General features: G+C 48.8%; 4 protein-coding genes across 5 annotated transcripts; 2 read left to right on the forward strand and 2 right to left on the reverse strand.

Moving 5' to 3' along the window:
- Window positions 1-165: 165 nt before the first annotated feature.
- Window positions 166-5,100, forward strand: TMOD4 (tropomodulin 4). 2 transcript variants are annotated; one of them, XM_060622673.2, is made up of 10 exons: window positions 166-270; window positions 1,289-1,450; window positions 1,664-1,820; window positions 2,140-2,256; window positions 3,031-3,120; window positions 3,301-3,431; window positions 3,531-3,638; window positions 4,048-4,191; window positions 4,450-4,594; window positions 4,982-5,100. In XM_060622673.2, exons 2-10 carry the CDS (start codon window positions 1,328-1,330, stop codon window positions 5,002-5,004), a joined length of 1,038 nt encoding a protein of 345 aa, XP_060478656.1. In that variant the 5' UTR covers window positions 166-270; window positions 1,289-1,327; the 3' UTR covers window positions 5,005-5,100. The 2 variants fall into 2 exon arrangements, with proteins under 2 accessions (XP_060478656.1, XP_060478657.1); XM_060622674.2 differs by having other exon boundaries at window positions 197-298.
- A 516-nt stretch (window positions 5,101-5,616) lies between these two features.
- Window positions 5,617-8,302, reverse strand: SCNM1 (sodium channel modifier 1). The gene is made up of 7 exons (XM_060622675.3): window positions 8,090-8,302; window positions 7,785-7,855; window positions 7,522-7,610; window positions 7,325-7,422; window positions 7,133-7,221; window positions 5,933-6,127; window positions 5,617-5,779 (listed from the first exon to the last, which is right to left on the reverse strand). The coding sequence occupies exons 1-7, from the start codon at window positions 8,282-8,284 to the stop codon at window positions 5,680-5,682; spliced, it is 837 nt and encodes a 278-aa protein (XP_060478658.1). The 5' UTR covers window positions 8,285-8,302; the 3' UTR covers window positions 5,617-5,679.
- A 465-nt stretch (window positions 8,303-8,767) lies between these two features.
- Window positions 8,768-15,958, forward strand: LYSMD1 (LysM domain containing 1). The gene is made up of 3 exons (XM_060622676.2): window positions 8,768-9,226; window positions 13,918-14,282; window positions 14,696-15,958. The coding sequence occupies exons 1-3, from the start codon at window positions 9,047-9,049 to the stop codon at window positions 14,832-14,834; spliced, it is 684 nt and encodes a 227-aa protein (XP_060478659.1). The 5' UTR covers window positions 8,768-9,046; the 3' UTR covers window positions 14,835-15,958.
- TNFAIP8L2 (TNF alpha induced protein 8 like 2) lies at window positions 15,959-18,827 on the reverse strand. The gene is made up of 2 exons (XM_060622677.2): window positions 18,697-18,827; window positions 15,959-17,039 (listed from the first exon to the last, which is right to left on the reverse strand). The coding sequence occupies exon 2, from the start codon at window positions 17,032-17,034 to the stop codon at window positions 16,480-16,482; it is 555 nt and encodes a 184-aa protein (XP_060478660.1). The 5' UTR covers window positions 17,035-17,039; window positions 18,697-18,827; the 3' UTR covers window positions 15,959-16,479.
- Between the last annotated feature and the right edge of the window lie 2,481 nt (window positions 18,828-21,308).

A 21,308-nucleotide genomic window follows, 5' to 3' on the forward strand; every position in this document is an offset into this window, starting at 1 on the left:
ATGACATGATTCCCCTAGTTTCTAGGACTCTGGCTTACATGCAGGAAGGGAAGGAAGTGCCATGGCTGTGAGTGGCCACTAGAGGCTCTCAGGGCTGGGCAGGGTATGGGGGCTGTGTATATGTGATCTCCCACCACCCCCCACCTGGCCAGAGCTAAAATAATAAAATGCTGAGCTCACTGTTCCCCCACCCTCTCCCCGGCACTGGGCTCTTCCTGCCGCGGGGACAGTGCTCCAGTAGCACTGACAGACCAACCGACAGAAGGGGAGGTGAGAAGGGAGGTGGCCACCAGGACTGGTAGGTGGGAAGGCAGGGGGCTTATGGACCAGAGCCTGGTGGGAGGTGGGAGGAGAGGAGCGGCTCCTTTCGGGAATGATGTGGAGTGTCTCCGTCCCTCAGCGTATGTTTCTGCCACTGTCTGTCCTATCCCTTAACCATAGTGTACATTGTCCATGCAAATATCTCACACACTTTCTGGATCTTTCATATTCAGTATGGTGTGTATGTGTAGCTTGTGTGTATTTTCTGTATTGTAAGAGATTGTGCAAGTTTAATCTTCCCACTGTTTTTAGAGAAACTTTATCGCATTTAGAAGGTATTTCCCACCCATTGGTCCGGTGTCACCTTCCCGTCCAAAGTCAGGGACAAATTATGGGGACTCAGCCCCTTCTCCTGAGACCATACCACCCTTCCCCCAACCTGGCACTCCCCCCCAGCTCCTCTGAGCCCTTGCTTTCCCTTAGGATTTAGAGTTTTGGCAAACATAGAAAGTGAAATCTTGATTCCCCCACAATAAAAGAGGAAATGGGGGTAGGGTAAGAGAACTGTCTCTTTTCCCCCTTGCTTTCTTCGAGTTTAGGAAAAAAGACTGGATCATGGGGAAGAGAAGAGGAATTTCCCTGAAACTCTTTGTATGCCCCCCTTCCTTTCAATAGGAACTGGGCCTGGGGCCAGTTGTGTTGGCAGGGCCCTTGGCAGCTGTGCTTGGGCAAGAGGCATGGACGGACGAGGTTATAAGGGAGGGTGTTGCCAGGATTTCTCTGTCACACAATGGGCAGACAAATCACGCTTGGATGCCTGGGATCCCCATCCAGGGTGGCTGAAGCTGGGGAAGCAGGAAGAAGGAAGCTCTGGTTCTAAACAACATAAGTCCCCACCTTCCCCTGCCCAGCTAGATTTCTAGCCTCCAAGGCATCCAGTTCATCATTCTGCCCCCTGGCTCATCTGTGTCCTGCTGTGTCCATGTGTATCTTTCCATCATCCAATCACTTTCCCCATTCCCCCCAGGCTCCGTGAGCACCAGAGTGGGGAGGGGGTGGGGCCATCATGTCATCGTATCAGAAGGAACTGGAGAAATACAGAGACATAGATGAAGATGAGATTCTAAAGACCTTGAGCCCCGAGGAGCTGGAGCAGCTGGACTGCGAGCTACAGGAGATGGACCCTGAGGTAGGGGCTCTGGCACAAGGAACCAACGAGGAAACAGGGGCAGCCTCCGAGCATTGGGGAAGGGGTGGTGGGCCCCGGGTGGCTGAGATCAGGGCTGCCTACAGGGCTTGGAATCCCAAGAGGGCCAGGGAAAAGGTGTGTGCAGATGTTTAGGGAGCCCTGGAGGTACCCCAGATCAGAGGTCTGACTTCCTCCCCAAAACTCATCCCGAAGAACATGCTCCTGCCCGCTGGACTAAGACAACGTGACCAGACAAAGAAGAGCCCAACGGGGCCACTGGACCGGGATGCCCTTTTGCAGTATCTGGAACAGCAGGCACTAGAGGTCAAAGAACGTGATGACTTGGTGCCCTTCACAGGCGAGAAGAAGGGTATGGAGACACTAACAACCATGCCTACCAAAACCCAATGGTCATCTCTCAAGTGCACCCCCTCCAGCTTCCCTCTGACCTTCCAGCTTCTAGCTGCCCAAGGACCTGGCCACCCTGAAACACACATGCCTCTTTCACTCTCCAGCTTTTAGGAGAGATTAGGGGACCCAGGAGTCCTGAGCCGGTAGAGGACTTGGGCCTTACAGTGGCCCCTAGTGACCCAAGACTCCACCTCCTGGAGAAGGAAAGGAAGGAAGCTAGAGACAAGAATCGTAGGAGGAATGACCTCCACCTGAGCCACCCTTCATCTCCCCATCAGGGAAACCCTACATTCAGCCCAAGAGGGAAATTCCTGCACAGGAGCAGATCACTCTGGAGCCTGAACTGGAAGAGGCATTGGCCCATGCCACAGACGCTGAAATGTGTGATATTGCAGGTGGGCAGCAGTGGAAGGTTAGGGAGGGTGGGGAGATTCAGGGCAGGGCAGTTCTAGCCAGGCCATGGGACTAGTGAGGAAGGCCCTGAACAGGACATGAATGTTAGAGAAAGCCTCAGGTCATGGTTTTAAGTTTTTGCTTATGTATTCACTCATTCATTTTTTAATCTAATACATTCACATCTCAGAGACAAGTTTATAGGGATTATAAAGCAGATAAAAGTAAACTATTCTGGCTGGAAACAGGAGGAAGTCTAACAGACTCCCTCACTCTTTTCTCTTTTTTTTGAATGTGAAACACTGTTGTTTTTCCCTCCCTTACCCTCTAGGGGCTCCTTAGGGACCTTCCCTTAGCCCTGTCTCAAACTTGTTTGTTTGATTTTTTTAAAGTTTATTTATTTATTTTGAGGTGGGGAGGGACAGAGAAAGAAGGAGAGAGAGAATCCCAAACAGGCTCTGTGCTGTCAGTGCAGAGCCCGATGCGGGGCTCAATCTCATGAACCATGAAATCATGACCTGAGCTGAAATCAAGAGTTGGACATTTAACCGATGGAGCCACCCGGGTGCCCCCCTACCCTCAAAGTTTTAAAAACTACCACCTTAAGCAGTTCATAGAAGGAAACCCTGGGACCTAGGGAGAGTGGGAACCTCTTTGGAAGAGGGGGGAGAAGTCAGGCTTTAAAAAACTGCAACAGATTCAGAATGAGAAGGGAGGGGATTTGGAACAAACTCCTTCTTCTCATTCCCTGTCCCCCCTCTACGTACTCTCTCCAGCAATTCTGGGCATGTACACACTGATGAGCAACAAGCAATACTATGACGCCATCTGCAGCGGAGAAATCTGCAACACCGAAGGCATTAGCAGTGAGTGTTTGGAAGCATGGCATCCAGGGCTTTGGGAAGGCAGTCCCAAGGTCTGATTAAAGGTGGCGAAGGGTGAAATGGGGATCATGGAGAGGACATGGTACAGAAGTAATGGGAGAACCAATGGGGAGGAGGTTGTGGGGGACATGTCGTGGTTTCCTTCTGGCCCTTACCCGCCAGGTGTGGTGCAGCCTGACAAGTACAAGCCGGTGCCAGATGAGCCCCCAAATCCCACAAACATTGAGGAGATACTAAAGAGCGTTCGAAACAATGACAAGGAGCTGGAGGAGGTGAACCTCAATAACATACAGGTATCTGACCCCTATCTATGTTCCAAATAATAAATGGGATAACTATGTGAGTCCCAGATATGTGGGTCCCTTAGCCCACCATCTCTTCTCCTCTGACAGGACATCCCAATACCCATGCTAACTGAGTTGTGTGAGGCCATGAAGACAAATACCTATGTCCGGAGCCTCAGTCTGGTGGCCACAAGGAGTGGTGACCCCATCGCCAATGTAAGACAACTTGAAATCCCAGCCCCCTCCCCATACATGCACCCCTTGACATGCATCCCTGCCTGTCATAAGGGGTTGGGGTTGTGCTGGGGATGCTATTCCCATCACGTAATCTTAGGATGGCCTGATGGAGACTCCTACCCTCAGTCCCATGGCTCTTAGCTCGGAAATCCTCAGATCACCTTCTCGGAGAGCCACAGCTTGCTCTACCACCCCGCCAACTCCACCACACACTTAACCTCCCTGCTTCCCCTACGACCTATGCTCCCTTCCATCTCCCTCTCTCCCCACCTACAGCTCCTCAAGGACTCTTCTCAAAGAGCTGTGTTTCCCTCTTGCTCCTGTTCTTTCTCTCCTCAGTCATCTGTGAAACTGTCCCCTAATCCTAACCCAAGTCCCTACTACCCAGGCGGTGGCTGACATGTTGCGTGAGAATCGTAGCCTCCAGAGCCTGAACATTGAATCCAACTTCATTAGCAGCACAGGGCTCATGGCTGTGCTGAAGGCAGTTCGGGAAAATGCCACACTCACTGAGCTCCGTGTAGACAACCAGGTGAGCTTTCCCTCCCCTGGTCCCCTGGTCATTCAACTAATATTCACCGAGTCTCCTCCCTGAGGCTGCCACTGGGTCAGGATCTCACCAATCTTGTCTGAAACCTCTTCGTTGTCTCTATGAGGGGAGCCAAGGTCAGCACCTCTTATCACCCCTTCTGATGAAACAAGCTTTTTCGACCTCCCAAAGGGTTGGTGGTATGGCGCGGTGAACAACACAGAGAGGGGGGCTGACAGGGTTCACCTCTCCGTCCCCCAGCGCCAGTGGCCTGGCGATGCAGTGGAGATGGAGATGGCCACCGTGCTTGAGCAGTGTCCCTCCATTGTCCGCTTTGGCTACCACTTCACACAGCAGGGGCCACGTGCTCGGGCAGCCCAGGCCATGACCCGGAACAATGAACTACGTGAGTAAATGCAGACATGCTGTATGGGGGCAAGTAGATCCTTCTGAAGCCTGACTTAGGGACTAATAGCTTGGGGTACAGCCAAAGCAATATTCGCACGTGAAGTTTAAATCCCCTAAGTGACTAAAAAGTATAGAAGAGTCTCCCTGACCCCAAACGTATACATGTAGAAAGGCATGAAAGGAGCTAGACATACCCGTTTGGGAGCATGGTACTTTTACTTGCCACATCATGTCTTATTTCGTTTTGTTAATGTGGGGTGGGCGTGCTTGCTGGCCAAAGACACTACCTCTTTATGAGTCTGGCCTCAAGGACCTGGAAAGAAGAGCACCTCTGCAGGAAGTAAGAGATGGAAGAAAGACTTGTGTTTACTGTTCCCTGTTACAGGTCGCCAGCAAAAAAAGAGATAACACTTCCTTTCCCTTTACCAACCAGAGCTGGAAGCCCTGAATGCTTAAATCCTCATCTCTCCCCCTTCCTGTAAATAAAGGCCCTTCTGTCCACTCTGCCTGCCTCCTTCCTTGGGCTCTGGGGTGGGAATCTTGGCGCTAACCCCCAAGGGTTACTGCCAGTTCATCAGGGGATTATTTATACTCTGGGGATCAGCAGACAGAGAGGTTCAAGTTACTAGGAGGAGGTGGGGGAGCTCCCTCCCTTGGTGTTCCCCACACCCCTGTCTTTTCATTTAGTCCTTTCTGCTCTCACAGAGTACCTACCCCAACCCTCTTTCCAGACGTGGCCAGGTCCCCCGGCGTCTACCCACAACCCTGTGTGATCTGAAGGAGGAAAGGACTTTGAGTGGAGGTGGGGAAGAAGGCAGACAACATGAAGGGCACAGACCTCCTTCTGACAGACTTATTAATAGGGCATTGGGCTACGTGCAGCTGACGCTTGGCATGACATTGGTAGAAGGTGGGGGAGGGGTTAGAAGTATGGGGAGTCATGTACATTGCAGGGAAGAATTGGCCAGGCTGAGAATGCAGATTTGAAATCCTGAAATGGAACAAGGAAGGAGACTCGAGGAAAATTCGGCTTCCAGAGCCCACTGAAATTTAGTTCTGAACTGAGTCGGGGAATGGAATGTGTCAGTCCAAGGGGAGGTCAGGGGGTTCCTCTTCATCAGAGTCAAACTCAACATTCTCATCTTTTACCCATCGACCTTGTCCATCTGGGATCCATCCAGAGCTGGAAATAACAAAGAGAATAGGTCAGGAAAAGAGATTTAAGAAGTTAGTAGGGAATAAGGAAAAAAAACAACAACAACAATTGAGAAGGATTGAAAAAAGGAGAGTCAGAGAGAAAAGAGAAAACTTAAGGAAGGTGATTCTGTATCCTCACCTTCGAAGGGTGAGGTAATGATCCAGGGCACGTCTTCTCGTGGGGCTCATGGGTGCAGAGGATGAGACAGTTGCTGACTCCTTGGCCTGTGGGCCAGCCCCAGGCACAGGTTCCCTACTGATCTTCCCACTCTCGGGTTCAACCTCTGGGGGTGGCAAAGGGAAATGGGAGACAGAGGGACGAGGGGTTTCTGGTCTGGGTAGAGAAGAATCAACGTCTATAAAAGTGGTAAAGGATAAGGGCCAATTCTCTTATGAATCCCAACCCCTTACAGCAGTGCTTCCCTAAATTGTTTCCCTCAAGGGACACCTGGCTGGCTCAGCCCGTACAGCATGCAACTCTTGATCTCAGGGTTGTGGGTTCAAGCCCCACATTGGGTGTACAGATCACTTAAAAATAAAAATCTTAAATATAAATTTGTGTATCATATATATATATACACACACACCATATATATATACACCATATATATGGTGTATATATATATGGTGTGTGTGTATATATATATATATGGTGTATATATATATGGTGTGTATATATATATATGTATATGTATATATATGTGTATATATATATATGTATATATATATGGTATATATATATATACATATGGTGTATATATATATATGGTATATATATATATATACATATGGTATATACATATGTTGTGTTCCTTAAGATGTTTTAGTAAGTGTTCTGCATGAAAAAGAATTTTGGGGGGGCGCCTGGGTAGCTCAGTCAGTTAAGCCTCCGACTTCAGCTCAGGTCATAATCTTGTGGTTCGTGAATTCGAGCCCCGTGTCGGGCTCTGTGCTGACAGCTCAGAGCCTGGAGACTGCTTTGGATTCTGTGTCTCCCTCTCTCTCTGCCCCTCCCCTGCTAACACTCTGCCTCTCTCTCATAAATGAATAAACAATAAAAAAATGTTTTTTGGAATCAAATTGAGTTTTTTAAAGGCTAGGTTAAATTTTTTGAAGTTTTTTAATTTTAAGACTTTGTAGAGCCCTTAATATATACTAGCCAAATTAGGATTACAAAGTGCCATTTTTTCAAACCTAAAAAAAATTCTCTTTTTCCTGAAATACCAGTTAACATCTCTGGACTACTAGTATTCCTGAGAATACAATTTGAAATACAATCATTTTTGAGCCATCTATCTCCTCTGCCCTTTCCAACCTCTGGCTTTCCTACCCCACAGACCTGTACTTCCGGCGGCAGCAGCTGTTATAGTGAGGAGCTCTGTGCAGAGCACTTTGGGTGGTAAGTCGGGTCTGAGTTAACAGAGGAGCCTGGTATAGAGAGGGGAGACAGAGTCAGAGTCTTCAGAGCCAGAAAGAAGTCAAAACCCTTCAAGCAGACCCACTGGGAACACACTCTCCCCACCCTGATTACCTCAGCTTTGGTCTCTGACCTCCTCAATTCATTCTGCTGTCTTGGATTCTGCTCTGTTCCCTTCCCTGGCTGCTTCTTGCCATAGAAAAGCTGCAGGCCTGAGGAGACAGGGGAAAGAATTAAAAACAGAGAAGCAACAGTGATCTGCAGAGATCTGGAGGATTTCTTCTCTAACCCCTGTCTTCCCTCAAACTTACTGGACAGATGTTTCTTGCCTGCACGGTGGGCAGTCAGCATGGCCAGGGTGTCCAGGACAGGTCGGTGGGGACAGATGGCACAAGCAAAGCTGGACAGGAGGAGAGAAGATATTTGCTCCCGTGGGGGGGAGGGGGGGGGTCTCGGTTGTAAGTCCCACCTTGATCTAGCAATTAATCCTAGATACTCCAGCTCTCCCCCCTGATAAAATTTTATTGAGCCTCTAACTGCAGAACCCTCAGGCTTGATCACTCCTCGTCCTCACCGTCCATCCCGTAGCATCAGCGCCTCATCCTCTGGGATGTAACTGGCCAGCAGATCTCCGACTCTTCGTTTCTACAGGGGGATCAGAGAGTTAGGAGAAAGGATCGGACGGGAAACGACAAGGACGAGGATTGAAAGGGAGTAAGGACCATGAGAACAGAGATCACAGGGAGAAAAAGGGGTCACTATCCAGCTCTAGTCGCTCCCTCGCGCCGCGCCCCCCCACCCCGACTTGTTGCCAGAGCAGCAAAACAGCTCTTTCCCAGGGCAGTGAAGCTGCTCCCGGCGCTCTCCTCTAGCGCTTACTTTCAGCACATTGAGTTGACTCCAATCATCACCTTCCCTCTTGAAAGACATCACGACGGAGGCCCAGAAACGAGCAATTCTCCTGGGTTGCTTCGCCTCTCCTTTCAGGCCACCGTAGCAAGATTGGGGCGTCTCCTTTCCTTCGGGTTCTTTTCCGGTTGGCCTCCTTACTTCCCTGGAAGCGCTTCCCAGCATGCACAGCGCTACAGCAAGCCAGCCCCAGCCTGCCGAGGGGCCCGCACTTCCTACACCACCCGGCGACCGCGCGCGTGCGGGGCATTTTGGGAAATGAAGTCTTTTTTTTCAAAGAGCTTGCCGCTCAGCCCTCGCATCTTGACAGATTCGGGGCGTCTGCAGGGGAAGAACCTAAATGTGGAGACTGATTTTGAGAGTGTGGCGGATTTGGTGCTGTGCGGGCCTTAGAGGATCTCGGATTGGAAAGTGTGCTACGAGCTCTCGCACTCATCACGCGCCTAGTCTCCGGCCGACAGCCCACCGGGGGTGGGCCGGGTTTATTCCTGACACTAGTGGACCAACCCCAGGACGGGGCGGAGCCAGGGTGGGGGGGAATTCAGGAGGTCGGGGCTGTCCGACTAGGGGGCAAACTGAGCTGAGTGTGGAGGAAGGTAACTTGAGTTCAAAGGTCAGAGGTTAGCGTAGCGATCTGTGGCGGCGGCAGGGGCGGGGGGGCGGGGGTCGAAAGTCGGCGGGGTCCTGAGGCTAGACACCGGTAGGGACTGAACACTCAGGGTACAGATTTGTGGGAAAGGGGCTTGGAGGGAGGAGGCGCGAGAGCGGAGGGGGTGCGTAGTACCGGAGGAGTAGGGAGAATTAGGAGAGAAGACAGAAGGGAAAAGGATCCTCTGGATATCCATTCCTAGACCCCGGCCCCATCACTATTGAGCGCTTAGCCGGGCCTCCCTTAGTTGCAACCCCGGCTGTCGGTAGGGTCAGGAGATGACTTCTCCCTCTAGACAGGCCTCCCTTGGGGGGTCGGGACTGCTTCAAGGGAGCCGGGCTCGTTCTTACGGAAGCCTGGTGCAGTCGGCTTGCTCCCCGGTGAGGGAAAGACGCCTGGAGCATCAGCTGGCCCCCGGAGACACCCTGGCTGGACTAGCACTCAAATACGGGGTGACGGTGAGTCTTCCACGACTGGGATGCAGGCAACCATGTAGAAGAGATTTATTCCTCAGGAGAATGTCATGGCCCTTCTGGGCAGCTTCCCCTGAAATTGTCCCAATTCTGTTGTGGTCTGATCCACCCTTTATCTTTTGGTTTTCCCATCTCAATGTTGCATTGTCTGGTTGGGACAAATCTTGTGCCACTGCTCCAGTGGAGAGGAGCTTCTTCTGTTTATCATGTCGGTCTCTATCCTAGAGGCTTTCAACGTACATTAGCCCATTTGGTTCTCACAGTCCTATCGAGCATACAGGTATTGTCCCCTGTTTACAGATGAAGAAACTGAGACCTAGATTGGTTAACCAATGTGACCAAGGTCAAATAACTAATGAGTGTTAGAGTGGGAATTCAAACAAGCCTGTCAGACTCCAAGGCCTGTACTGTTAACCACACATAAACGTTTTAATTGCAAGTGATTAAACATTTACAGCAAACAGTCGAGGGCTGGTTTCTAGTTCTGAGTTTTTGTGAGACCAGTACTCTAATCCCTCTAGTTCTAAGTTTTTAAAGTCTTTCTCTTCTGGGTCTTTATACCTCATCACTGCTCTGCCTTCTTCTTTCCAGTAAGGTGGCCTCCTTGGTGCAAAACAGGTACTCTCTACACCAGGCATTTCAGGTCACGCGTGGGGTCTCTTTGATAGGTGTAAGAAACATCGCATTAAAATGGATGAATTTTTTTCCATACCCTGTTGAGTTCAGCCAACATTTCTATGCTTGGTATGTTTCAACAGCTGTGCTAACCATCCTAAGAGATAGAAACATAAATACAATGTGTTGTTGTTGCCCTTCTGTAATTTGCAATCTAGTGAGAAATGAACAGGGACGCAAATATGGATTGCAGGTGACAGAATGTGGTGACTTTGTAGAAGTATTAATAAAGGGTAGGAAATCAGAAAAGAAGATTAATTTTTATTTGGAAGGAGGCAGGGGAGGACATTAAGTGCAGGTTTTAAGGAGCCGTGAAACACTTAGAAATTCCTTGCTCTAGCTTCTCTGCAAGCCTATAATCCAGTTGTTTATACCTTTTGCGTGTTTGTCTTTCCAATAATCTGTGCTTTCCTTAAGGGACAGAACTATTTTCTTTCAGTTTTATATCTCTAGAGTCTGGCATAGTCCCTAGCACATAGAAGCTAATAGATGGTTTTTTTGAACTAATGAAAACGTGGCTAAGATTCCCACAGGTGGAGATTGGGAGGATTAGGAAAGCCACATTTCAAGTAGAGGCCATGCCCACACCAAGGAAGGAGATATGAAAGTACTGAGCAGCTCCTGCATCCAAGGAGAGACTCCGAAGCTGTGAAAAGAAGGAAACTGTGCTACTGTAGATCGGTTATATGTGGAGGTGTTCTTACAGCCCTGTCCCCTCCTGAGTACAAAAAAAGCTCTGTAGCCTAGTGAAGGGTTCTAGGTTCTGGCCTCATTCTGCTGCTTACTAGCTGAGTGACTGCATAAGTCACTTCACCTGTCTGGGCCCTCAGCTTCCTTACCATTTGTAAAATGCAGAAGGTATATTAAATAATGATAATTACCTAGATTATTACCTACCTAACACTAGGTAGTTACCTAACACCAACTACCTTAGTGTTAACACAAAGTGTGTGCCAAGCTCTATATATTATCTCCATAAGACTTTAGGAGGTGGCTAAAACTATTCCCCAAATATTTAAAGATAAGGAAAGAAAGGCCTAGGAAGATAACCTGCTACAGATTACAAGTCTACTTAGTAGAACTAAGATTCAGACCAAGTTGTCTCATTCTAAAATCATCACTTTGAACTGCTCTGTTAAACCAGCTAGATTCTTAGGGGCGCTTGGGTGGCTCAGTCGTTAAGTATCTGATTTCGGCTCAGGTCATGATCTCATGGTTTGTGAGCTCAAGCCCCGCTTCAGGTAAAACATGAGCCCTGCTTCAGGTGAGCCCCGCTTCTCCCTCCCTCTCTCTTTCTCTCTCTCTCTGCCGCTTGCTCATTTGCACGCGCTCTCTCTCTCTCTCAAAAAAGAATTAAATAACTAGATTCTAATGGCCTTTCTAGCTCGGTGGACTGTGGCTCAGCAGTCTAGGACTCCTCTGGAGTTTGGCTTTAGTTACATTCTTTTTTTTCTTTTTTTAATTTTTGAGAGAGACAGAGAGCATGAGCGGGGGAAGGGCAGAGAGAGAGGGAGACACAGAATCCGAAGTAGGCTCCAGGCTCTGAGCTGTCAGCACAGAGCCCGTCGCGGGGCTCAGACTCACAAGCTGTGAGATCATGACCTGAGCCGAAGTCCTATAGTCAACCGACTGAGCCACCCAGGTGCCCCTGGTTACATTCTGTTAATAAGTGGAATGATGTTCGGGCGCCTGGGTGGCTCAGTTGGTTAAGCTTCCAACTTCGACTCAGGTCATGATCTCACAGCTTGTGAGTCTGAGCCCCGTGTCGGGCTCTGTGCTGACAGCTCAGAGCCTGGAGTCTGCTTTGGATTCTGGGTCTCCCTCTCTCTCTGCCCCTCCCCTGCTTGCACTGTCTCTCTCTCTCAAAAATAAACATTAAAAAAAAATTTTTAAGTGGAATGATGTGGTCTTATATGGAATTTCTAGTAAATAATAAAATAACAAAATTCACAGAATAATTCATAGCATCTTGGAGCTAGAAGGGACCTAGGATACTATCTAGGCAAAATAAAATTAATAGCATCAAAACACTGGGCTAAATAAAAATACAAAACTGCAAGCCAATTTTAACTTTAGTTATTGTTCAGATTAATCCAATTTTATTTTAAACACATTATAGCATATGATTTTTACTAATATACTACATCTGAGATTTCTATATTTTGTTATCTAGTTTATTTACTCATAAAGCATTAATGAACCTCTGCTGTATGCCAAATTTGTGTCATGCTGAGGAGTGCCTTGGGATACAGAGACAGCCTCCCTGCCCTCAAAGGACTCACAGAGTTTGGGCAAGACAAATGTGCAAAGATGTGAATAACAGTACAATAGGGTGGTAGATGTTACATGGCAATGTTTACAGTGTACCTTGGGAGTCCTGGAGAAGGTGACACCGAGGGAGTGACAGTTGATGAGTGGAAGTTTTCCCAGCAGAGAAGGGGATAGTGGAGAAGTGTGTCAGACAGATAAAGACACAAAAGTGTGGAAGATCATAAAATGTTTGAAAAACATGAAAAGTTCAGGATGGCAAAATGTATAGATGGCAGAAGAGAGATGAGGCTAGACATCATATTGGGGTAGATCGAGAATCCTTGAATGCTCATTTGAATTTTATCTCTGAGCCAATGGGGAGCCATAGGAAGTTTATACACAGGATAGTGGGTTGATCAGATTAATTCTTTTTAGGAAGATAGATGTCAGGGATCCCTGAATGGCTCATTCAAACAGTTGAATGCCCAACTGTTGACTTCAGCTTAGGCCATGATCTTAGGGTCATGGGATTGAGCCCCTCGTCCAGTGTGGAGCCCAGTGTAGAGCCTGCTTAAGATTCTCACTCTCCTTCCCTCTGCCCCTCTCCTCCTCTCACTTGCATGCGCGCTCTCTCTCTCTCAATGAATAAATAAATAAATAAATAAATACCAATGTCAGCAGGGGGAGATGCATAGAAATGGAGAGAGGAAGACTGGAAGAGACGTTTTTTGCAGTAACTTGTTGACCAGCTGGGTATGGGTGGCGAAAGAAAAGTATATGAAAAGTATAAGTTGAGGATGGCATCTACCCTCATTTCTACCTTGGGCGGCAAGTGGATGGTCATGCCAGACACTATGTCCAGTGATGGGTAAATAGGTACTAAATAAATAATTTGGTCAGCAAAATTATTAATATTCGTGTGAAAAACATTCCCAGAAGGAGTAAAAAGGCCCAGAATTCGAATTACACCTTTGTCATTAATTTGCTGGTTAATCTTAGGCAAGTAACAACCAGTCTGAGCCTCAGTTCCTTCATCTTTAACAGAAGTTCCCAGTGTGAGACTCTTCAGGGATCCACAAGGTCAAAACTACTTTCATAGTAATGATAGTAAGACTTTGTCTTTTTCATCCTCATTCTCACGAGTGTACTGTATTTTTCAGAAGCTACATGACATGTAATATTATAGCCCATCGGATGTAAAGGCAGATAGGAGAATCTTCTGTTGTCTTCTGTTAAGTCACACATTAAACTGACTTGAAAAAATATAAAGCACTGCCTCTCTTTTTGCTCCATTTGTTGTTGTTTTGGAAAATAGTTATTTTTCATTAGCATATTTATGTTAACATGCAATGGGTTATTTTTAAATAAGTACACATTTTTCAATTTGTTCACTTTTACTTTATAAGAACTTGTATTGATAGCTATAATCTACATAAGTGAAAGGTTTTTTTTTCCTCAATAGTTTTTTAAAATGTAAAGGGACCCTAAAACCAAAAAATATGAAAACCGCTGATCAATAAAATAGGAATAGTATGGAAACCAATTTGACAATAAGTTTCATATTATAAATAAATAAATAAATACCCTAAAAAATAAATAAAATAGGAATAATATCAGCCCTCTGTATTTTAGCTTGGTTGTTATATGGTCAAATAAGACTCTGTACAATCACTTTAAAAGGCCTGAGGTGCTGTACAGATATAAGATTGATCATTACTACTGTCATTAATTGCGGTGACTTTTTTTTAAAGATGGAACAGATTAAGCGTGCAAACCGCCTTTATACTAATGACTCCATCTTCCTGAAGAAAACCCTCTACATCCCCATCCTGACAGAGCCCAGAGACCTGTTCAATGGTTTGGATTCTGAGGAAGAGAAAGAGGGAGAGGAAGAAGTACAGTCAAGTAAGGATGAAGTTCAGCCACACTCAGCTGACAGGAAGAAACGAGAAACAGGTTCAGGACGTGCTAACGGTGAAGTCCTTCCCACACCTGGCTGGGAACCCCACACTCCCATCCATGACCTCTCTGCCTCTGATTTCCTTAAGAAGCTTGATTCACAGATCAGCCTGTCAAAGAAGGCTGCTGCCCAGAAGCTGAAAAAGGGGGAAAGTGGGTGAGTCTTGAATGGTTCCTTTTACGCCCCTCCATAGACTTCTTCATTCTTCCAGCCTTGCCTGACCAGACACACAAGTAAGTAAGCATAGTGTTAGCAGAAGCGAAGTAAAGCCTTTCCCCCACATGGCCCTGAAACAATGACAGAGCCGATGGCTGCTGGGACGGGTAGAGCAGCGGGAAATGGTTTTGTATTCTCATTGGAGTAAAATAGTTGAGTGTTGTTACGGCTCTGATGATCCGTGAAGGAGCATTAATGGTTAGAATTTACAGAGAGGGTAACGAGACTCCATCTGAGAGCAAGCAGCTCTTGTATACTAGGAGAGGAGGACAGCTTCCCCTATACCTTTTCACTGAGCCCTTTCTCAGGTTCTTCCCCTGACCTGTCACTTTGCCCCCTTTCCTCACCTGCAGGGTACCTGGGGAGGAGTCAGGCCTTCACCTGAGTTCCCCTCGGATGCAGCAGCGAGCAGTCCTAGGTCCGGTCCCGTTGACCCGGACCTCTCGGACCCGGACACTTCGGGACCAGGAGGATGAAATCTTCAAACTCTGATGTCCCCAGAAATGATTGAGAGAAGCAAGATGTTGAAGTAGCAACTTGAGGGGGAGAGGAGCCTGAGGTGAGGCTCAAGAACACAGCTTCCCGGCCTGCCTCCCTCCCTCCTGCCTTCATTCCAGCCTTCTCGTTGATCTAGAGTTCCTTGGCCCGGGGCAGCTTGATTGGCAAGAGTAGAGGGTGGGGAACAGACCCCTCCTCAGTTCTTTGTCTGAATCTAGAGCTGTCCTTTAGATTCAAAAGGCTCTTTTTACGTCCCTGTTGGCTTCCCTTGGCCTTAGAACAGGGTGGCGAGGACTCCCTCAGCCCCCAGCCTCCTTCCTCTCCGTCTCCAACTATGTTACCTAATTTATTTGGTGCTATATTGAAGTAGTATTTATTTGCTGTATCGTACGTTTCCCTCTTATAACTGAAAAATGGGATTTCTATAACTCTGGGGTGAAGGGAGCCCAGGAGTAGCAAGCCAATGCCCGCTGGCTCCCCACCTTCCCCACCTTCTTAGCCAAGCATGTCACTGAGGGTGGGGCAATCCGTGATCTAGCCCCTCTGCAGAGAATGGTGGACCGTGCTGGGGCTTTTCCCCAGTCTCAATGTAAAGAATTTGGGCTCAGTCTTAACCAACCAGTCCACTATAATTTGTTTAGAACTCTTGCTCTGAGAAAAAGCAGCAACGTAGGAACCGGAACTCTCCACATCACCAGTTCACCCTTCTGACCTGCTCCTCTGTTCAGCCTGTGTGAGGCTAAGGGATGAAAGAGGAATTACTGTGGAGTTTGAGGAGGAGGACAGTTGGGGGAGACTTGCTGGTGCGGGAGTTTCTTTGTTACACTTCCTCCCCACCAGCACTGTTGATCTATGCCTTGCTCCTCACTGCGTATTTATTTGCAATCTGTAGCACTGATCTGTGGTACTGTTTTTTGGTTTTTTTTTTTGTTTGTTTGGTTTTTTTTTTGAGTTTCTTAAGCAGCAGTAGGCAAGGGAACCCCAATACTACTGGCACTATGCCTCTATCTCCTGTCTGGAAATGGTGAGAGGCTAGATAAGCGGTGTTTCTCTTTCCCTCACCTCTGTGATGGTCATAAGGTGTAAGAAGCTGGAGAGATTAAACACTGAGCCCTGTGCATGCTTTAGTAGTTTTATTTCCCCTGTGAGAATCTCCCCTGCCCTAGCCCCTTCTTCCTGCACTCTGGAACAGAGCCTCTGGTGTCCATCCAGGCTCTACTTGGAGCTGGAGGTCTAGGATGGCTCTAAGGGGCCCCCACTCCCACTTCTGTCTTTAGGGTCCCCTGACGGGTTAGATGGGCTATGCCCTCTTACCCTGGTTCACAGGGGAGGGGGCTTCCCTGTTTCAAATGTCCCTTATGGTGGAAATAGAGATCCAAGTTTCACTTCGTCTTTTTCAGGCAGCTTTGTTTCCTGTCCTGGGGCTGGAGTGGGAGAGAGGCCTCAACCCTCAGCTTTGCTGCTTCTCCACCAGCAGTTCGGGGGTGGGGTGGTCTCAGAGTCCAAAGCACTCTTGGGAAAGACTGAAGCCCGAGAACTGACAAGCATTAGTGCAGATGAGCAGGGTTAGAAAGCTCGCTCCGGGTTGTTTCCTCAGTCAGCTCTCTGGCCAAGGTGGCATGTGCTGGGTCCAGGGCCCTCAGAGTTTCCCCTCATCCAGCATCTTCCTGAGCCCATCACAGATCTTGCCCAGGTGCTGAGTGAAGTCGGGCCCGTAGAGGGCGGTGAGCAGGCCCGCGTCAGAGAAGTGATCGAACACGTGGCGGATGCGGCCGTGTGACTTGGGTGTGAGGTGGTGCTCCACCAGCTCCAGCAGCACATCCCGGCACTCGGTCAGCAGGCCAGTCAGCACCGCAGCCTCAAAGGTGAAGTCCACCTCGCCAAAGCTGAGTGCCGTCATGGCGCCCTGCCGCAGCTTTTGGCGGAAGCGGGCGGCCAGGGCCAGCTCACCGGGGCCAAAGCAACCGCTGCGGTGCAGTACGGCCACCTTGACCGCCACCTTGATCAGGTCCTTGATCACCCGCTGGGCCTGGGGCCGGCTGTGCGTGTACTCTTTGGAAACACGGTAGAGCTCATCTAGCACCGCGCTGCTGGTCTCGTCGATGAACAGATGAGCCACGGACCGACCTGCCATCTTACTCAGTAGCTTCTTCTCCGCCTGTAGTGCCAGACTCTTTGAGCTGAAGGACTCCATAGTGCCTGGGGAAGGGGGCGGTGGGGGCATGTGGTTAGTCGCCAGAAGACAGCCACAGGCATCCTTAGAAAGAGAGACGTGGCTTTTCCCCCTTTCTCTGGTTTCTCGCCCATTGTCATCATTTCATCTGTTTCCCCTGGGCCCGCTCGGTTCTCTAGGCCTGTGCCTATTTCTTTTCACGTGGTACTGTAGGAAATTTTGATTTCTAAACCCAGAGGAGCAGTAATAGCTTTGGCTGGAGGAGTGAAGGCTCACAGGGGCTCGGCCTCACACGTGAAGTCTCAAGGGGAAGTAGGCCATTGCTGCCCTACAGTGGAGAAGATCTGGCTTACCTGGCTGATCATTCTGCCCTTGTGGACGCTGACTGTGTGCCATGTGTCTATGAGGTGTGGCTATGACTCTCTGTTTTACAGCTGAGCAAACTGAAGCTCGCTTTAAAGAATTTACCCAACGTCAAATGCCACCATTTTTCTGGCCCCAAAAGCCCATGTCAGCTCCTGTGCTCTACTGTCTGTAAAGAAATGGGGTGGGTGTGGGGGATCTCAGGAGTCCTAATAAAAATAACAACTAACGTTTATTGAGAACCTATGTGCCAAGTACTTTATGGGAATTGTCTTCCCGACCCTTCGTAAGGTCGGTGTCACCGTCTTACGGTGAGAACACTGAAGCTAAGAGGAATTAAGCAACTTGGCCAAATGATAATGAGCAAATAGCAAATATAGCAAATGATAGTGAGCTTTGAACTAAATAATCCGAAGAAACCTCCTTCCCTGGAATGTTCTCAGTGAGGTCCATGCACATGTGAGCATGAGAAACAAGCACCCCAGGGCGGGAGGGGGCTGGTGGTCCTGGAGGCCTGCAGTCTTCTGCTGGGACTGACCCCAGGACCCTCCTGGTGGCACATCACTGGCATATATCCAGGGTTCTCTCCCCGTGGTCTTCGCCCGTGGTTCTAGTTGTTTTGCTTCTTACTTCCCCCTACCCTGTGCTGCAGGATGTGGCTGTGACCGCAGTGAGGAGCAGCCTCGCCCTCTCCCCCAAACCCAAATGGGAGCCTGAAGACTCAGGGCAGATGGGTGCTATTGACTGGGGCAGGGGTTTCTTCCCCAGCTGTACCGGTTCAATGGGAGCCCGAAAAGCTGCTTTGCTCCTGGGCCTGCCTGGGGTTTTCTGGCCCGGGCTCCACAGCCGGAAGAGGAGATTGCTCCATGCGAGCCTGCCTTCCTCCTTGGCCTTCCTGTTCCCCAGCTCTTCATCGCACCCGTTGTTATCTCCCATTTGCTCCACTGTCCTCTCCCTCCCTGTTTCAGTCTCCCTTTTTCTCTTGTCTGGGTCCTGCCCTGCGACCCTCTGTTCCAGCTCCCCCTCTGGCCCTTATGTCTACCCCCATGTCTCCTAGGATGTCCTTACATGTCTCCATACTCTGTTGCACACCCACATCACCCCCATGCCTCGGCCCTGCCTCTACACTGTCCCAAACCCCGTCTTTCTTTCTGAGGCATCCTTGCCCCAGGGAAAACTGAGTTGCACCTTTCTGCTGAGGACCCAAGAATTCTGTCAAGTGAGAGTCTCACAATATAGAAGGCTCAGGCTGGCAGGGCTGGGACCTTTCTGCCACCACCACCCCTAAAGACTACCCTCCTGTCATTGCTGGCCCCTCACCTGCTGCGTGCACTGGTGCCAGTCTTGCCTTGGGTGTCCCGGGAGAGCTGATAGAATGGAGAAGCTCCTAAGTGAGAGGCTCTTTGGCTTGGCCCCACCCCTGAAGCCCCGCCTACTAACTCGGTGCTCAACCTCCGGTTCATCACACTGTCTCTAAGAAGGTCTGTGGCCCAAGAGCCTCCCAGAAATACAACAAAGGTTAAAAGGAATACCAAGCACTCTGGAGGAAATAGCCTTGATTTGAGGTCATGAGGAGGGATTGCACATCCCCTGCTCTCAAATGGTTTGCTTCTTTCTTTCCTCGATGCCCAGTTCCTTGAGATCTTCGATTTCTGTGGTACTGGGAAGGATATGAAGTACAAATTGCTGGAGTAGGGGTCAGTGGGGAAGGTTTTGAAGATTGAATTGAGCTTAGGCTGGAGATGCCAGAGGCAGACCAGAGACCAGCAGGTGTGAGCGTGTCCCTGGAGTCTCCAGGGGAGGGTGGTGCTTGGGGCAGCGGTATCACGAGCATAGAGGCCTCCAGTGCCTGCCTGGGTAAGGGGTGGCATGGACTGTCTCTGCCCTTAACCCTAGAGAGGAAGGTGCTGGGGCCAGGGCGACCAAGCCAGATGTGACCAGCAGGTGTCAGCACAGCACTGAACCACTAGAGGAAACGCAGCTACTTACGGTGCTTTGTAGCTGCTATAGGGACGAAGGTAAGAGTTTCTGAATGAGGCCAAAATGTTTACCATCAAGAATCTGACAGCCTGGACAGGGAGATAAACTTAAGCAAGTATAACTATAATGCAAGTCAAATGACGTCATTAGCTTTAGTAGAAATTGGAAGAATAATGAGAGTAAAGAGATGTTTAGATTATTTCTGAGAGGAGGGCTGACAAGGCAGAAAGAGGAGAATGAATTCAACTATTTACGAGGCAGAGATGGTGAAGTGCTTCCCAGATGATGGGGAAAAGCATAAGCCATCCAACAATTAAAGGTAATGTAGAGCATACTCAGGAAGCAGTGATTTATTCTGTTTGTGACCCAGGTTGCTTGAGAGAGAAGGAAAGAAGGAAAAGGCAGATCATGGTAGGCTTTAACAGATTTGCTCAAGGGCTCACACTTCTGTGGGCAGTGGGGAGACATTCAGCATTTTGAATCAGGAGAAAGAAATCATTAGCTCAGTGGGAATGGGTTAGAGGCTCCAATAAGTTTTTAGCGGAGGGAGGGCCTGCTGGATCGGCATATAGCTTGCACAGGATGAGGCCTGATGAGAGACCTTGGGCTTTGGCGATTTTACAAGAAGTTCTAGCAGAAGGGGAAGGGTTGGAAAGTGGGTTGGCTTGCAAAAGTTGAAGAGTAAATTGAGGTTCCGGAATAGAAGCCATCCACATGACACGGACTCCACGGTTGAGAGGCTTCAAGAGGTGAAATAACCTGTCCCCAAATTCGAAAGCTAGTCAATGGCAGATTGAGGGCCTTAGGTGATTCCCAAGACTTTCCGGCTCATTTCCTCACAAGATGATGAGGCAGTAAATTCTACCTCATAATGAACATGGCAGGGGCCAGAGCTCCCGTATTCTCTGATCAATTCACTGATCATACATTCTGGGGACAGTCATAGGTGGTACTTCCAAAATCACAGGGACAGTGAGAGTTCTTTTTATTTTTTATTATTTGTTAATGTTTATTTTTGAGAGAGAGAGAGAGAGACAGACAGAGCATGAGCGGGGGAGGGGCAGAGAGAGAGAGGGAGGCACAGAATCCCAAGCAGGCTCCGGGCTCTGAGCTGTCAGCACAGAACCTGATGCAGGGCTTGAACCCAGGGCTTCAACCTGAGCCAAAGTCAGACGTTCAACCGACTGAGCCATCCAGGCTCCCTGAGAGTCCTTTTTAAAAGGAATGTGCCATCTGGGGTGCCTGGGTGGCTCAGTTGGTTGAGTGCCCATCTCTTGATATCAGCTCAGGGCATGATCTCACGGTTCCTGGGATCCAGTGCCACGTCAGGCTCTGTGCTGTCTGCCCCTCCCTGCCCCTCCCTTGCTGGCGTGCTCTCTCTCTCTGTCAAAAAGAAATAAACATTTAAAAATGTGCAATCTAATTGGAAAATAAGGGAAGTGTGAATACAAGAAGCTGCAAATACAGTAATACTTTCTGAGTCCAGAATTCTCTGCCAATTCCTTACCCACTAACCTCTCCAGCTTCTCCTCTTGTCTGCTCCTTGTGCTCAGCTCTATCTGTCCCTTGTCCTGGGCTCCAGCTGTGTTGTAATTGTCTCAATTCCTCCAGTACTCACCATGCGTGGTTGCTGTTTCCCTCCTTCCACCTCATTCTGTGTTCTAGACTTTGCCCCTTCTTGTGTCTCTGCCTGGAACTCTTCACACACACACACACACACACACACACACACACACACACACACCTCTTCCCTGCCTACTTAATTCTACTCAGCTTCGGGTCTCAGCTGGAAAGTCAAATCTGTGGAGCCATCACAAGTCCCTAAACCAGGTTAGACCCTTCTGATACATAGTGCTATCGAACCGTATACCTCCCCTATTATAATTACCCTCTTCACTGTAATTTGTGGGTTTTTAACTGCATCCCCACTAGACTGTAAACTCCATGAGGGC

This window comes from Panthera onca, chromosome C1 (genome assembly GCF_046562875.1).
Source record: "Panthera onca isolate mPanOnc1 chromosome C1, mPanOnc1 haplotype 2, whole genome shotgun sequence".
In the NCBI taxonomy this organism is placed as follows: domain Eukaryota; kingdom Metazoa; phylum Chordata; class Mammalia; order Carnivora; family Felidae; genus Panthera; species Panthera onca.